This window comes from Pristiophorus japonicus, chromosome 2 (assembly GCF_044704955.1).
Source record: "Pristiophorus japonicus isolate sPriJap1 chromosome 2, sPriJap1.hap1, whole genome shotgun sequence".
Classification (NCBI taxonomy): Eukaryota; Metazoa; Chordata; class Chondrichthyes; family Pristiophoridae; genus Pristiophorus; species Pristiophorus japonicus.
This window is the reverse complement of record NC_091978.1, coordinates 100,796,652-100,813,339: the sequence shown is the minus strand read 5'-3', so window position 1 is coordinate 100,813,339 and position 16,688 is coordinate 100,796,652. Positions and strand designations below refer to the sequence as shown.

The following is a 16,688-nucleotide window of genomic DNA, read 5'->3' as shown; positions in this document are numbered from 1 at the left end:
AAATCTGGCTTCCACAGTGCATTTGGGAGCCTGATTTAATTTTAATGCTGGCCGGTCTGGTTTCCCAGGTCTCAGGAAACCCAACAACAAAATGGAGGCGAGAGCTGCCAGCAACAGAAGGTGCATTTTACAGTACTGTTTGTGGACCAGGAGGAGGAGGAGTGCTCCCCATTGCCCCTCAAGTAAACCTTCTGGCAATCGCAGTTTCTCCTTGATTCTGCAATTGTCTGACTCCCACCCCCCCCCCATAACCCGCGAGCTGCTGAATGCACCCCCATCCCTGCCAACCTCCAATCGACCAATTCCCCTCCAACCACCGATCTTTGCCAACCTCCCTCCTAATTGCCCGGCTCTGATCCCTTGCTCTCTACAAAGCCCCGACTTTCCCCTCCCTCCCTACTGCCAGCCTCCGATCGCCCGCCTCTCCACGAAGCCAAGATCTTCCCCTTCCTGGCTCCCTTCTGATTGCTGGGCTCCGACCAAACCCACCCCCATGCCCACCCGCCCCCCCACACCCCGCCCCTGCCTCAATCCCCTAATTTTGCATCGCTCCCAATGGCTGTGCTCCAATTCACCCACCAACTCCCAATCTTTCCCTCCCTCCCTCTCTCCTTCCCTCGCTCCCTCCCGATTGCTAGCCTCCGAGGCCCCCCCACCACTAAACCCCACTGTTTTCCTCATTCCCTCCCAATTGATTACAATGCACCAACCCCCTACCCTCACGACCCCCTCATTTTTGCCCCCTCCCTCCCACCTGATTGCTGTGAACCAACCCCCCCACCACCTACGCCTGACTTTTCCCTTCCTCCCAATTACCGGCTTCCCTCCCCACGAATCATGGATCTTCTCCACGCTGGATCCCTCCTGATTTCCTGGCTATCATCCAACCCCACAACCCCGATCTTCCCCTTCTTCCCATCTGCACGCTACACCGCCGCCCCCCCCCCCGCCCCCGCACCGGCCATGCTCTCCGCTTCCAACCCGCAATCTTTCCCGATTGCCGGGGACCGTCCCCAACAGTTCCCGTCTGCGGACTTCTACCACTGCCTTTCTGGCCGTCACCCAGTCAACATTTTAAAATCATAATGAGGTCCTGACATTAAATTTGGAAGGACCTCCGTGTCACACTTTCCCCAGCTTCACCATAACTTTCAAGGCCATAATTTTTCTGAAGTTGCACAGAACAACCTAATGTTTTGCACTTTCACTCATTTTTCAAAATTGGATCCAGAAGTAATCTCATCAGTAACCTTTTAAATCTCTGTTCATAGAATCATAGAATAGTACAGCGCAGAAGTAGGTAATTCGGCCCACTGAGTTTGCACCAGCTCCTTCGAAGAGCAATCCAGTTAATCCCACTCCCCGGTTCTTTCCACATATCCCTGCAATTGTTTTCTCCTTCAATTATTTATCCAATTCCCTCTTGATGGCTACTATTGAATTTGAATCCACCACCCTATCAGGCATCTCATTCCAAATCCTAACCACTCGTTATGTAAAAATGTTTTTCCTCATGTTGCTTCTGGTTCTTTTGCCAATCACCTTAAATCTGTGCCGTCTCATTATCGACTTTTCAGCCATTGGAAAAAGTTTATCTTTATTTACTGTATCTAAAGGCTCATGAGTTTGAACACCTCTATCAAATCTCAACTTAGCCTTCTCTGCTCCAAGGAGAAGCCGAGCTTCTCTAGTTGATCCACATAACTCTAATGCCTCATCCCTGGAACCATTCTAGTAAATCTCTTCTGTACCGGGTCTAAAGCCTTCACGTCCTTCCTAAAGTGTGATGCCCAGAATTGAACACAATATTCCAGCTGGGGACAAACTAGTTTTTTATGTTTTATGCTCTGGGCCTATGTTTTATCTTCTGTCAAGATTACATTTAGGAAGCAGTAATCTGATAATCATAAGAAACTTTCCAAAATCTGTTGTAACCTTTAACTGACTATGTCATATGACAACAACTTGCATTTGTATAGTGCCTTTTGTTGTATAGCTGTAAAGCATGCACTCCCATGTTCCGCCACCAGAGAGCGCATCCCCTGAAGTCCCAAGGGATCCCAGCATCCCTTGGGAGCACTGTATACAAGCCGGCCCCTTACTTTGGAGTGTCTTAATAAAGACTGAGGTCATTGTTACTTTAACCTCCCTGTGTGCAGTCTCATCTGTGTTAGGAACACAATAATTGGTGACAAGTATACGAAACCAATGCAAAGATGCAGCAAACTGTGGGCATCCTGGAGAAGTTCTTGGAGGGTGAGGATTGAGAAGCCTATGTCGAACAGCTAGACCAGTACTTTGTAGCCAACGAGCTGGATGGAGAAGGAAGCGCTGCAAAAAGGAGAGCAGTCTGCGGGGCACTGACCTACAGCCTCATGAAGAATCTTCTGGCTCCGGTGAAACCCACAGATAAGTTGTATGAGGAGCTGTGTACACTGGTTCAGCAGCATCTTAACCTGAGGGAGAGTGTGCTGATGGCGAGGTATCGGTTCTACACGTGCCAGCGATCTGAAGGTCAGGAAGTGGCGAGCTACATCGCCGAGCTAAGGCTACTTGCAGGACACTGTGAGTTTGATGGCTATCTGGAGCAGATGCTCAGAGACTTTTTTGTACTGGGCATTGGCCATGAGACCATCCTGCGAAAACTTTTGACTGTAGAAACACCGACCCTCAGTAAGGCCATTGCGATAGCACAGGCGTTTATGTCCATCAGTGATAACACCAAACAAATCTCTCAGCACACAAGTGCTAGCAATGTTCATAAATTAACTGGAATTGTGTATACAAGCAGAAATGTACAGGGCAGAAACCATGAGTCTGCAACTGCCAGCAGGCCTCAGGTGACCCAGATGACTCAGAGTCCGCAACAAAGGATGAATGCAAGGCAATTCACACCTTGTTGGTGTTGTGGAGGCTTCCATTCAGCCTATTCATGCCACTTCAAAGGACATGTTTGCAAGAGCTGTGGAACAATGGGGCACCTCCAATGAGCTTGCAAACGAGCTGCAAGCTCTGCAAAACCTGCTAACCACCACGTGGCAGAGGAAGATCGGTCCATGGTGGATCAAAGCAATTTCGAGCCTTAGAGAGAGAAGGCAGATGCTGAAGTACATGGGGTGTACACATTTTCAATGAAATGTCCATCTATAATGCTAAATGTAAAATTGAATGGCTTACCCGTAGCCATGGAACTGGACACTGGCGCTAGCCAATCCATCATGAGTAAAAAGATGTTTGAGAGACTGTGGTGCAACAAGGCACTCAGACCAGCCCTGAGCCCCATCTACATGAAACTGAGAACGTACACCAAAGGGCTCATCACTGTCCTGGGCAGCGCCATGGTCAAGGTCACCTACGAGGGCACGGTGCACGAACTGCCACTCTGGATTGTCCTGGGCGATGGTCCCACACTGCTTGGAAGGAGCTGGCTGGGCAAAATACGCTGAAACTGGGATGACATCCGAGCGCTATCACATGTCGATGAGGCCTCATGTACCCAGGTTCTTAAAAATTTCCTTCCCATTTTGAGCCAGGCATTGTAAACTTTTCCGGGGCGAAGGTGCGGATCTACTTGGTTCCAGAGGCACGACCCGTTCACCACAAGGCGCGAACGGTACCTCACATGATGAGGGAGAGAGTGGAAATCGAGCTGGACAGCCTGCAATGCGAGGGCATCATCTCCCCAGTGGAATTCAGTGAGTGGGCCAGCCCAATTGTTCCAGTACTCAAAAGTGATGGCACGGTCAGGATTTGCGGCGATTATAAAGTAACTATTAATCGTTTCTCGCTACAGGACCAATACCCGCTACCTAAGGCAGATGACCTATTTGCAACGCTGGCAGGAGGCAAGACGTTCACCAAGCTCGACCTGACTTCGGCCTACATGAAGCAGGAGCTGGAGGAGTCTTCGAAGGGCATCACCTGCATTAACACGCACAAGGGACTGTTCATCTACAACAGATGACCGTTTCAAATTCGGTCGGCTGCAGCGATCTTCCAGAGAAACATGGAGAGCCTACTCAAGTCGGTACCACGCACGATAGTTTTTCAGGATGACATATTGGTCATGGGTCGAGACACCGTCGAGCACCTACAAAACCTGGAGGAGGTCCTCCATCGACTGGATCGTGTAGGGCTGCGGCTGAAGAGGTCGAAATGCGTCTTCATGGCAACAGAAGTGGAGTTTTTGGGGAGAAAGATCACGGCGGACGGCATTCAGCCCACAGACGCCAAGACAGAGGCTATCAGGATCATGTCCATGCCACAGAACGTCACGGAGCTGCGGCCGTTCCTGGGACTCCTCAACTATTTTGGTAACTTCCTACCGGGGTTAAGCATCCTTTTAGAGCCCCTACATGTGTTATTGTGTAAAGGTGAGAACTGGGTATGGGGAAAAAAACAAGTAATTGCTTTTGAGAAAGCCAGAAACATTTTATGCTCCAACAAGCTGCTTGTATTGTATAACCCGTATAAAAGACTTGTGCTAGCATGTGATGCGTCGTCGTACGGAGCCGGGTGTGTATTACAACAAGCTAATGTTGCAGGGAAGTTGCAACCTGTCGCCTATGCCTCCAGGAGCTTGTCTAAGGCCGAGAGGGTCTACAGCATGATTGAGAAAGAGTCATTAGCGTGTGTGTTCGGGGTAAAGAAAATGCATCAATATCAGTTTGGCCTCAAATTTGAGCTGGAAATCGATCACAAGCCCTCATATCCCTGTTCGCTGAAAACAAGGGGATAAATACTAATGCCTCAGCCCGCATACAAAGGTGGGCACTCACACTATCAACGTATAACTATACCATCCGCCACAGGCCAGGCATCGAGAACTGTGCGGATGCTCTCAGTCGGCTACCTTTGCCCACCACGGGGGTGAAAATGGCCTAGCCTGCAAACTTGTTGATGGTGGCGCAGCCCGCAGACTTGTTGATGGTTGTGGAAGTGTTTGAAAATGATAAATCACCTGTCACGGCCTGCCAGATTAGGACTTGGACCAGCCAAGATCCTCTGCTGTCCCCAGTAAAAAACTGTGTAGTGCATGGGAGCTGGGCCAGCATCCCCATTGAAATGCAAGAGCAAATCAAGCCGTTCCAGCGGTGTAAAGACAAGCTGTCCATTCAGGCAGACTGCCTGTTATGGGGTAGAAACATAGACATAGAAACATAGAAACATAGAAAATAGGTGCAGGAGTAGGCCATTCGGCCCTTCTAGCCTGCACCGCCATTCAATGAGTTCATGGCTGAACATGAAACTTCAGTACCCCCTTCCTGCTTTCTCGCCATACCCCTTGATCCCCCGAGTAGTAAGGACTTCATCTAACTCCCTTTTGAATATATTTAGTGAATTGGCCTCAACTACTTTCTGTGGTAGAGAATTCCACAGGTTCACCACTCTCTGGGTGAAGAAGTTTCTCCTCATCTCGGTCCTAAATGGCTTACCCCTTATCCTCAGACTGTGACCCCTGGTTCTGGACTTCCCCAACATTGGGAACATTCTTTCTGCATCTAACCTGTCTAAACCCGTCAGAATTTTAAACGTTTCTATGAGATCCCCTCTCATTCTTCTGAACTCCAGTGAATACAAGCCCAGTTGATCCAATCTTTCTTGATAGGTCAGTCCCGCCATCCCGGGAATCAGTCTGGTGAACCTTCGCTGCACTCCCTCAATAGCAAGAATGTCCTTCCTCAAGTTAGGAGACCAAAACTGTACACAATACTCCAGGTGTGGCCTCACCAAGGCCCTGTACAACTGTAGCAACACCTCCCTGCCCCTGTATTCAAATCCCCTCGCTATGAAGGCCAACATGCCATTTGCTTTCTTAACCGCCTGCTGTACCTGCATGCCAACCTTCAATGACTGATGTACCATGACACCCAGGTCTCGTTGCACCTTCCCTTTTCCTAATCTGTCACCATTCAGATAATAGTCTGTCTCTCTGTTTTTACCACCAAAGTGGATAACCTCACATTTATCCACATTATACTTCATCTGCCATGCATTTGCCCACTCACCTAACCTATCCAAGTCACTCTGCAGCCTCATAGCATCCTCCTCGCAGCTCACACTGCCACCCAACTTAGTGTCATCCGCAAATTTGGAGATACTACATTTAATCCCCTCGTCTAAATCATTAATGTACAATGTAAACAGCTGGGGCCCCAGCACAGAACCTTGCGGTACCCCACTAGTCACTGCCTGCCATTCTGAAAAGTACCCGTTTACTCCTACTCTTTGCTTCCTGTCTGACAACCAGTTCTCAATCCACATCAGCACACTACCCCCAATCCCATGTGCTTTAACTTTGCACATTAATCTCTTGTGTGGGACCTTGTCGAAAGCCTTCTGAAAGTCCAAATATACCACATCAACTGGTTCTCCTTTGTCCACTTTACTGGAAACATCCTCAAAAAATTCCAGAAGATTTGTCAAGCATGATTTCCCTTTCACAAATCCATGCTGACTTGGACCTATCATGTCACCATTTTCCAGATGCACTGCTATGACATCCTTAATAATTGATTCCATCATTTTACCCACTACTGAGGTCAGGCTGACCGGTCTATAATTCCCTGTTTTCTCTCTCCCTCCTTTTTTAAAAAGTGGGGTTACATTGGCTACCCTCCACTCCATAGGAACTGATCCAGAGTCAATGGAATGTTGGAAAATGACTGTCAATGCATCCGCTATTTCCAAGGCCACCTCCTTAAGTACTCTAGGATGCAATCCATCAGGCCCTGGGGATTTATCGGCCTTCAATCCCATCAATTTCCCCAACACAATTTCCCGACTAATAAAGATTTCCCTCAGTTCCCCCTCCTTACTAGACCCTCTGACCCCTTTTGTATCCGGAAGGTTGTTTGTATCCTCCTTAGTGAATACCGAACCAAAGTACTTGTTCAATTGGTCCGCCATTTCTTTGTTCCCCGTTATGACTTCCCCTGATTCTGACTGCAGTGGACCTACGTTTGTCTTCACCAACCTTTTTCTCTTTACATACCTATAGAAACTTTTGCAATCCGCCTTAATGTTCCCTGCAAGCTTCTTCTCGTACTCCATTTTCCCTGTCCTAATCAAACCCTTTGTCCTCCTCTGCTGAGTTCTAAATTTCTCCCAGTCCCCAGGTTCGCTGCTATTTCTGGCCAATTTGTATGCCACTTCCTTGGCTTTAATACTATCCCTGATTTCCCTAGATAGCCACGGTTGAGCCACCTTTCCCTTTTTATTTTTACGCCAGACAGGAATGTACAATTGTTGTACTTCATCCATGCGGTCTCTAAATGTCTGCCATTGCCCATCCACAGTCAACCCCCTAAGTATCATTCGCCAATCTATCCTAGCCAATTCACGCCTCATACCTTCAAAGTTACCCTTCTTTAAGTTCTGGACCATGGTCTCTGAAATTACTGTTTCATTCTCCATCCTAATGCAGAATTCCACCATATTATGGTCACTCTTCCCCAAGGGGCCTCGCACAATGAGATTGCTAATTAATCCTCTCTCATTACACAACACCCAGTCTAAGATGGCCTCCCCCCTAGTTGGTTCCTCAACATATTGGTCTAGAAAACCATCCCTTATGCACTCCAGGAAATCCTCCTCCACCGTATTGCTTCCAGTTTGGCTAGCCCAATCTATGTGCATATTAAAGTCACCCATTATAACTGCTACACCTTTATTGCATGCACCCCTAATTTCCTGTTTAATGCCCTCCCCAACATCCCTATTACTGTTTGGAGGTCTGTACACAACTCCTACTAACGTTTTTTGCCCTTTGGTGTTCTGCAGCTCTACCCATATAGATTCCACATCATCCAAGCTAATGTCTTTCCTAACTATTGCATTAATCTCCTCTTTAACCAGCAATGCTACCCCACCTCCTTTTCCTTTTATTCTATCCTTCCTGAATGTTGAATACCCCTGAATGTTGAGTTCCCAGCCCTGATCATCCTGGAGCCACGTCTCCGTAATCCCAATCACATCATATTTGTTAACATCTATTTGCACAATTAATTCATCCACCTTATTGCGGATACTCCTTGCATTAAGACACAAAGCCTTCAGGCTTGTTTTATTAACACCCTTTGTCCTTTTAGAATTTTGCTGTACAGTGGCCCTTTTTGTTTTTTGCCTTGGGTTTCTCTGCCCTCCACTTTTCCTCATCTCCTTTCTGTCTTTTGCTTTTGTCTCCTTTTTGTTTCCCTCTGTCTCCCTGCATTGGTTCCCATCCCCCTGCCATATTAGTTTAAATCCTCCCCAACAGCACTAGCAAACACTCCCCCTAGGACATTGGTTCCAGTCCTGCCCAGGTGCAGACCGTCCGGTTTGTACTGGTCCCACCTCCCCCAGAACCGGTCCCAATGCCCCAGGAATTTGAATCCCTCCCTGCTGCACCACTGCTCAAGCCACGTATTCATCTGCGCTATCCTGCGATTCCTACTCTGACTATCACGTGGCACTGGTAGCAATCCCGAGATTACTACTTTTGAGGTCCTACTTTTTAATTTAGCTCCTAGCTCCTTAAATTCGTTTCGTAGGACCTCATCCCTTTTTTTGCCTATGTCGTTGGTACCAATGTGCACCACGACAACTGGCTGTTCTCCCTCCCATTTCAGAATGTCCTGCACCCGCTCCGAGACATCCTTGACCCTTGCACCAGGGAGGCAACATACCATCCTGGAGTCTCGGTTGCGGCCGCAGAAACGCCTATCTATTCCCCTCACAATTGAATCCCCTATCACTATTGCTCTCCCACTCTTTTTCTTGCCCTCCTGTGCAGCAGAGCCAGCCACGGTGCCATGAACTTGGCTGCTGCTGCCCTCCCCTGATGAGTCATTCCCCTCAACAGTACCCAAAGCGGTGTATCTGTTTTGCAGGGGGATGACCACAGGGGACCCCTGCACTACCTTCCTTGCACTACTCTTCCTGCTGGTCTTCCATTCCCTATCTGGCTGTGGACCCTTTCCCTGCGGTAAGACCAACTCACTACACGTGATACTCACGTCATTCTCAGCATCGTGGATGCTCCAGAGTGAATCCACTTTCAGCTCCAACTCCGCAACGCGGGCCGTCAGGAGCTGGAGGTGGACACACTTCCCGCACACGTAGTCGTCAGGGACACCGGAAGCGTCCCTGAGTTCCCACATGGTACAGGAGGAGCATAACACCCGACCGAGCTCTCCTGCCATGTCTTAACCCTTAGATACACTTTAAACTGGTAATAACAATGTTAAAAGTTACTGACCAATATAAGAAGAAAAAGAAAAACTACTCACCAATCACCAGCCAATCACTTACCCCCTAGGCTGTGACGTCACCTTTGTATCTTTGCCTTCTCCCTGTAGCTGCACCGGCACGCCTCTCGCCGACCCTGGACTCGCACTGCTCCGAGCTCCCGCCTCCTCGACTGGCTGCTCGAACTGCTCGACTCCCGCTGGCCTTTATAGGCCTCTCGCCGACCCCGGACTCGCGCTGCTCCGAGCTCCCGCCTCCTCGACTGGCTGCTCGAACTGCTCGACTCCCGCTGGCCTTTATAGGCCTCTCGCCGACCCCGGACTCGCGCTGCTCCGAGCTCCCGCCTCCTCGACTGGCTGCTCGAACTGCTCGACTCCCGCTGGCCTTTATAGGCCTCTCGCCGACCCCGGACTCGCGCTGCTCCGAGCTCCCGCCTCCTCGACTGACTGCTCGAACTGCTCGACTCCCGCTGGCCTTTATAGGCCTCTCGCCGACCCCGGACTCGCGCTGCTCCGAGCTCCCGCCTCCTCGACTGACTGCTCGAATTGCTCGACTCCCGCTGGCCTTTATAGGCCTCTCGCCGACCCCGGACTCGCGCTGCTCCGAGCTCCCGCCTCCTCGACTGACTGCTCGAACTGCTCGACTCCCGCTGGCCTTTATAGGCCTCTCGCCGATCCCGGACTCGCGCTGCTCCGAGCTCCCGCCTCCTCGACTGACTGCTCGAACTGCTCGACTCCCGCTGGCCTTTATAGGCCTCTCGCCGACCCCGGACTCGCGCTGCTCCGAGCTCCCGCCTCCTCGACTGACTGCGTAGTGCTACCAAAAAAGGGCAGGGGGATGTTCATCTCAGATCTCCACAGCACACACCCGGGTATAGTAATGATGAAAGCGATAGCCAGATTCCACGTGTGGTGGCCCGGTATCGACTCTGACTTCGCGTCCTGTGTACGGCAATGTAGCATGTGTGCTCAGTTGAGCAACGCGCTCAGAGAGGCACCACTAAGTTTATGGTCCTGACCCTCCAGACCATGGTTGAGGATCCATGTCGACTATGCGGGCCCGTTTCTCGGTAAAATGTTCCTGATGGTGGTGGATGCTTTTTCAAAATGGATTGAACGTAAAATAATGTCGGGAAGCATCGCCACCGCCACCATTAAAAGCCTGAGGGCCATGTTTGCCACCCACGGCCTGCCTGACATACTGGTTAATGACAACGGGCCATGTTTCACCAGTGTCAAATTTAAAGAATTCATGACCCGCAATGAGATCAAACATGTCACCTCGGCCCCGCTTAAACCAGCCTCCAATGAGCAGGCAGAGCGGGCATTACAAACAATCACACAGAGTCTTAAACGAGTCACAGAAGGCTCACTACAAACCTGCCTGTCCCGAGTACTGCTCAGCTACCGCATGAGACCCCACTCGCTCACAGGGGTGCCCCCGGCTGAGCTACTCATGAAAAGGACACTAAAAACCAGACTCTCGCTGCTTCACCCCAACCTGCATGATCAGGTAGAGAGCAGGAGCAGCAACAAAATGTAAACGATGGTCGCGCCACTGTGTCACGGGAAATTGTTCTAAATTACCCTGTGTATGTGCTAAACTATGGACATGGTCCCAAGTGGATCGCGGGCATGGTGATAGCTAAAGAAGGGAGTAGGGTGTTTGTAGTCAAACTAGACAATGGACAAATTTGCAGAAAGCACCTGGACCAAACAAGGCTGCGGTTCACAGACTGCCCTGAACAACCCACAGCAGACACCACCTTTTTCGAGCCCACAACACACACCCAAAGGATCAACTACACCACCCCGGACCAGGAAATTGAACCCATCACGCCCAACAACCCAGCAAGGCCAGGCTCACCCAGCAGCCGTGCAGGGCCAACAACACGCCAGCCCAGCGAGGGTACAGCCAACACACCAGAAAAGACATTTGTACCGAAGCGGTCCACCAGGGGAAGAAAAGCTCCCGACCGCCTCACCTTGTCAATAATTTTCACTTTGACTTTGGCGGGGAGTGATGTTGTGTATCTATATAGCATGCACTCCCATGTTCCGCCACCAGAGAGCGCATCCCCTGAAGTCCCAAGGGATCCCAGCATCCCTTGGGAGCACTGTATATAAGCCGGCCCCTGAGGCCTGTTCCTCACTCTGGAGTGTTTTAATAAAGACTGAGGTCACTGTTACTTTAATCTCCCTGTGTGCAGCCTCATTTGTGTTAGGAACACAATACCTTTAATATACAAATACTTCCCAAGGAGTTTCATTGAAGTGAAATCAGACAAATATCGACACCGAGCCAAAAAGGAGATATTAGGAGGAGTGACTAAAATCCTGGTCTTAAAGGAGAGTCTTAAAGGAGCAGAGAGAGGTGGCGAGGCCTTGAGGTTTAGGGAGGGAACTCCAGGAATAAGGGCCTAAATGGCTGAAAGCATGGTTGTCAATGTTGGAGCGATGGAAGTGAGGGATGCAGATGAGACCAGAGTTGGAGGAAAGCAAAATTCACAAAGGATTGAGAATAGCACACCATCATCATCATAAGCAGTCCCTCGGAATCGAGGAAGACTTGCTTCCATTCCTAAAGTGAGTTCTTTGGTGGCTGAACAGTCCAATACGAGAACCACAGACCTTGTTACAGGTCGGACAGACATTCGTTGAGGGAAGAGATGGGTGGGACTGGTTTGCCGCGCGCTCCTTCCGCTGCCTGTGTTTGACCTCTTTATGCCCTCGCCGTTGAGACTCGAAGAGCTCAACGCCCTCCCGGATGCACTTTTTCCACCTAGGGTGGTCTTCAGCCAGGGTCTCCCAGGTGTCAGTGGTGATGTTGCACTTAACCAGGGAGGCTTTGAGGGTGTCCTTGTAATGTTTCCGCTGCCCACCTTTGGCTTGTTTGCCATGAAGAAGCTCTGCATAGAACATTTGCTTAGGGAGTCTCGTGTCTGGCATGTGAATTATGTGGCCTGCCCAGCGGAGCTGATCGAGTGTGGTCAGTGCTTCAATACTGGGGATGTTAGCCTGGACGAGGACACTAATGTTGGTGCGCCTGTCCTCCCAGGGGATTTGCAAGATCATGCGGAGACATCGTTGATGATATATCTCCAGCGACTGGAGGTGCCTTCTATACATCGTCCATGCCTCTGATCCATACAGGAGGATGGGTATTACTACAGCCCTGTAGACCATGAGCTTGGTGGTAGATTTGAGGGCATGGTCTTCGAAAACTCTTTTCCTCAGACGGCTGAAGGCTGCACTGGTGCACTGGAGACGATGTTGAATCTCCGCATCAATGTCTGCCTTTGTTGATAGGAGGCTTCCGAGATATGGGAAATGGTCCACTTTGTCGAGGGCCACGCCGTGAATCGATGACTGGAGGGCAGTGCTGTGCGGCGAGGACAGGCTGGCGGAGGATCTTTGTCTTGTGGATGTTAAGTGTAAGTCCCATGCTTTCATATGCCTCGTTGAGTACATTGACTATATCCTGGAGTTCAGCCTCAGAATGTGCGCAGACGCAGGCATCGTCCGTGTACTGCAGCTCAACGACAGAGGTTGGGGTGATCTTAGTCCTGACCTGGAGGCGGCGTCAGCTTCCCGCTGGTTCTGTAGTTTAGGTCCACTCCAGTGGGGAGCTTGTTGACTGTGAGGTGGAGCATAGAGGTGAGGAAGATTGAGAAGAGGGTTGGAGCGATGATGCAGCCCTGTTTGACCCCGGTCCGGACGTGAATTGGGTCTGTAATGGATCCGTCGGTAAGAATCACGGCAATTTTGGAGTAATGGAAGTGAGGTATGCAGAAGAGACCAGAGTTGGAAGCAGAATTCACAAAGAGTTGAGAACAGCACACCATCATCATCATCATCATCATCATCATAGGCAGTCCCTCGGAATCTAGGAAGACTTGCTTCCAACGCTCAAAAGCCTTCACGTCCTTCCCAAAGTGTGATGCCCAGAATTGGACACAATACTCCAGCTGGGGACAAACTAGTTTTATGTTTTATGTTCTGAGTCTATGTTTTATCTTCTGTCAAGATTAAATTTATAGAAACATAGAAACATAGAAAATAGGTGCAGGAGTAGGCCATTCGGCCCTTCGAGCCTGCACCACCATTCAATATGATCATGGCTGATCATGCAACTTCAGTACCCCACTTCTGCCTTCTCTCCATACCTCCGATCCCTTTAGCCATAAGGGTCACATCTAACTCCCTTTTGAATATATTCAATGAACTGGACTCAACAGCTTTCTGTGGTAGAGAATTCCATAGATTCACTATTCTCTGGGTGAAAAAGCTTCTCCTCATCTCGGTCCTATATGGCTTACCGCTTATCCTTGGACTGTGACCTCTGGTTCTGGACTTCTCCAACATCGGGAACATTCTTCCTGAATCTAACCTGTCCAATCCCGTCAGAATTTTATATGCTTCTATGAGATCCCCTGTCATTCTTCTAAATTCAGTGAATATAAGCCTAGTCAATCCAGTCTTTCTTCAGTCCTGCCATCCCGGTAATCAGTCTGGTGAACCTTCGCTGCACTCCCTCAATAGCAAGAATGTCCTTCCTCAGATTAGGAGACCAAAACTGTACACAATATTACAAGGTGGATGCAGAGAGGATGTTTCCACTGATGGGAGAGACTAGAACTAGAGGGCATGATCTTAGAATAAGGGGCCGTCCATTTAAAACTGAGATGAGGAGAAATTTCTTCTCTCAGAGGATTGTAAATTTGTGGAATTCACTGCCTCAGAGAGCTGTATAAGCTGGGACATTGAATCAATTTAAGACAGAAATAGACAGTTTCTTAAACGATAAAGGGATAAGGGGTTATGGGGAGCGGGCAGGGAGGTGGAGCTGAGTCCATGATTAGATCAGCCATGATATTGAATGACGGAGCAGGCTCTAGGGACCGTTTGGCCTACTCCTGTTCATATTTCTTATGTTCTTATGTTCTTATGTTTACAGGTAACTTTAAACTTGTAGCTTAAACTTGTATTATTAGGGACAAGGGATTCTAAGCAGTCGAAGATAAGAGATTGGGGGAAAAGTGCAAACGATGGCTGTGCAATGGAGAAATCAATAAAGGAGTTGTTAGACCAAGAGACATCTTGAAAGTCTTTGGGGTAGAATTCAACTTGGGTGGGGACCCAAAATGGACGGTATTACACCTGTCAACTATAATAAGCCCCGCCTGATATTCAGTTTTATTAATGGAACTAAATATCGGACGGGACGTGTAACAGACGCCAGATGCGATACCGCCCATTTTGCCTCCAAGCCCCAATCAAATTTCACCGCCTATATTTACAACAATAGAAAATAGGAAATGCAGAAGTGACGCAGGATCGCAGGAGTCTCGCTATCTGGGGCCGGGAGGGAGGGGGTTGGTGTCAGGTTCCACTCCCATTGCTCCTGGCCCCATATGGACATATATAAAAAAGTTTTAAAAAACATACCTGATTGGACCTCTTCTGGCCCCGATCCGCATCCCACACTGATCACCTGCACTGCAGCTTCCCAATTAGGCTTCTGAGTTAAAATTGCAGTCAGGTCCCAATGATGTCATCAGAATCGATATGCAAAAAAAGACTCCATCAGCTTTGAGCTGGTGTCCATGCCTCCTGCTCAGTTGAAAAGGTTAAACTCTCTTAAAGGCTGCAGGGCGAGTAAGAAGCTTGTTTGATTTTAGTTGCTCATCCACCAGGTTTCTCCTGGATGGATAGAGTTAAAATTGTCTGCTATGTTACGATGTTACGAAGACTTCTTTGTTGGGAGACTGGCAACTGTATTAGATTGACCAAGACAATTCTCACTTTTCTATCAAAACCAAAGGCACGTCAATATACTTCATGTCACAGACACTGTTTCAGAATCTTCTGTATGAACAAGGATGTAATCTTACCTGCCAGTATACCGAGACAGGATCCAATTGCAGCATGCAGACATATGACAGGAGATGAGATAATTAATGCAAGAAGGAAAATGCCGCCGGTCCAGGGATTGTTGCAGCCATACACCTGCCCAACACCCACTGGAATAGTTCTTAGAAGCTGAATAAAAATTAAGCAGTAAGTTATTATTTGATTTATGTAAACTTAAAAGTACAAAGGTCCTGGAAGCTGCTGACATGAAACCAAAACAGTGGTTTATAAGTTTTATTTACCACCATTGGAACTAAACAATTTTCCCATATGGCATGTTTTTACTGTATAGTTTGTATCAGAATTTTAATTTCCCTTCACATTTCTTTTCCTTCCTTTATCTCTTTTGTAATTTGTTTAACTTGATGCTTTCTCTCCCAAAGTCCATCAGAGTCCTTGATATCTCGATCACTGTTTGTCTCTGATTACACTCACTTGTTCTGAAGTCAAAGGAAGTAAAAATGGGGAGAGATGTAAAGCAGGCTGTGGACTTGCTATCTGTTTTACACTATTGTACAAAGTCAAGATCTACCCTAGGGTGTATAGATAACGCCTCTGCTGCCACTTCCCAGAGCCTACAGCTACTTGCCACATGATGGCCCTGAGAAGCAGTGGTACATTGGGCAAATAGGAGGGAAATTCTTAAGGACCTTATCCCACCCTCCATTTGCATGCAGGGAAGGAGTGGTCAACAGCAGTCCCAGTGGGGGCATGGGGAAAAAATCCTGGCCAGGGTAGTGAAGCAGTAGTATGCTTCAATGCTAAAATTTTCCCTCATTCCCCAGCACCAACCTGCCCAAAACTGTCCAGAATCATGGGCGAGAATTTGCGCCTATAAGTCAAGTTAACCTGGTTAGTAATTCGGGTTTGGATCGCCTTTCTTGGGTTGGTAGACTGGTGACAACAATAAAGTTAATGTATGTGTGGCTGGGAGAGGAAGATGCACACATTGAGTGCTCCGATATCATTGAGACCCAAAGCATATGGTATATTCTGTCCATTTTTCCACAGAAACATTTTGAAAAGTACTTTTCTTTGAATATTGGGGTAATGTTTTGGCCTGTAATTTGGCTCCTTGTAGAATCTGTCTGATTTTCCTTCTATTGGAATTAATGGAATGAAAATCAGGAAGGTTCTACAAGAAGCAGGTAATTCATTCCATCAGATTTCCATCCAGGCGATGAAGACAAACAATTGCCCCAGTGTTTTTAAAGCATATTAAAACAAGTAAATAAAAGCTGTGAGACGATAGTTAAGATGCAAATGAGCTAGCTTTGATGTTATATCCCCATAAACTATAAATAATAAGTAATTTATTAGCCTGTCCTGGGAATCAAAAAACACATCATTCCCACTGTGTTGGAAAGTCTTTAATCTCCTTCTGGTTGTGAACAGAGGGAGATAAAACACAATCAGTCAGGTTTTTAAAGAGAAGGCTGAAAACCGGCTTTTGCGGAATACTAAAAGGTTAGAAGTAATGAATGACAGTTAAAAATCATCTTGTTTAAGCCAAATAAGATGCCCCAATTTTGTGACAACTAAAAAGAA

The 16,688-nt window shown here is 48.2% G+C and overlaps 1 protein-coding gene across 2 annotated transcripts in view; it reads right to left on the bottom strand.

The window, feature by feature from the left end:
• LOC139239876 (urea transporter 2-like) overlaps nucleotides 1-16,688 on the bottom strand; it is a 212,349-nt gene that overhangs the window by 35,368 nt on the left and 160,293 nt on the right. For both annotated transcript variants that reach the window (XM_070868416.1, XM_070868417.1), the window contains exon 6: nucleotides 15,122-15,269. In XM_070868416.1, coding sequence (XP_070724517.1) covers nucleotides 15,122-15,269 — 148 coding nt within the window. The remainder of the gene's footprint in view (nucleotides 1-15,121; nucleotides 15,270-16,688) is intronic.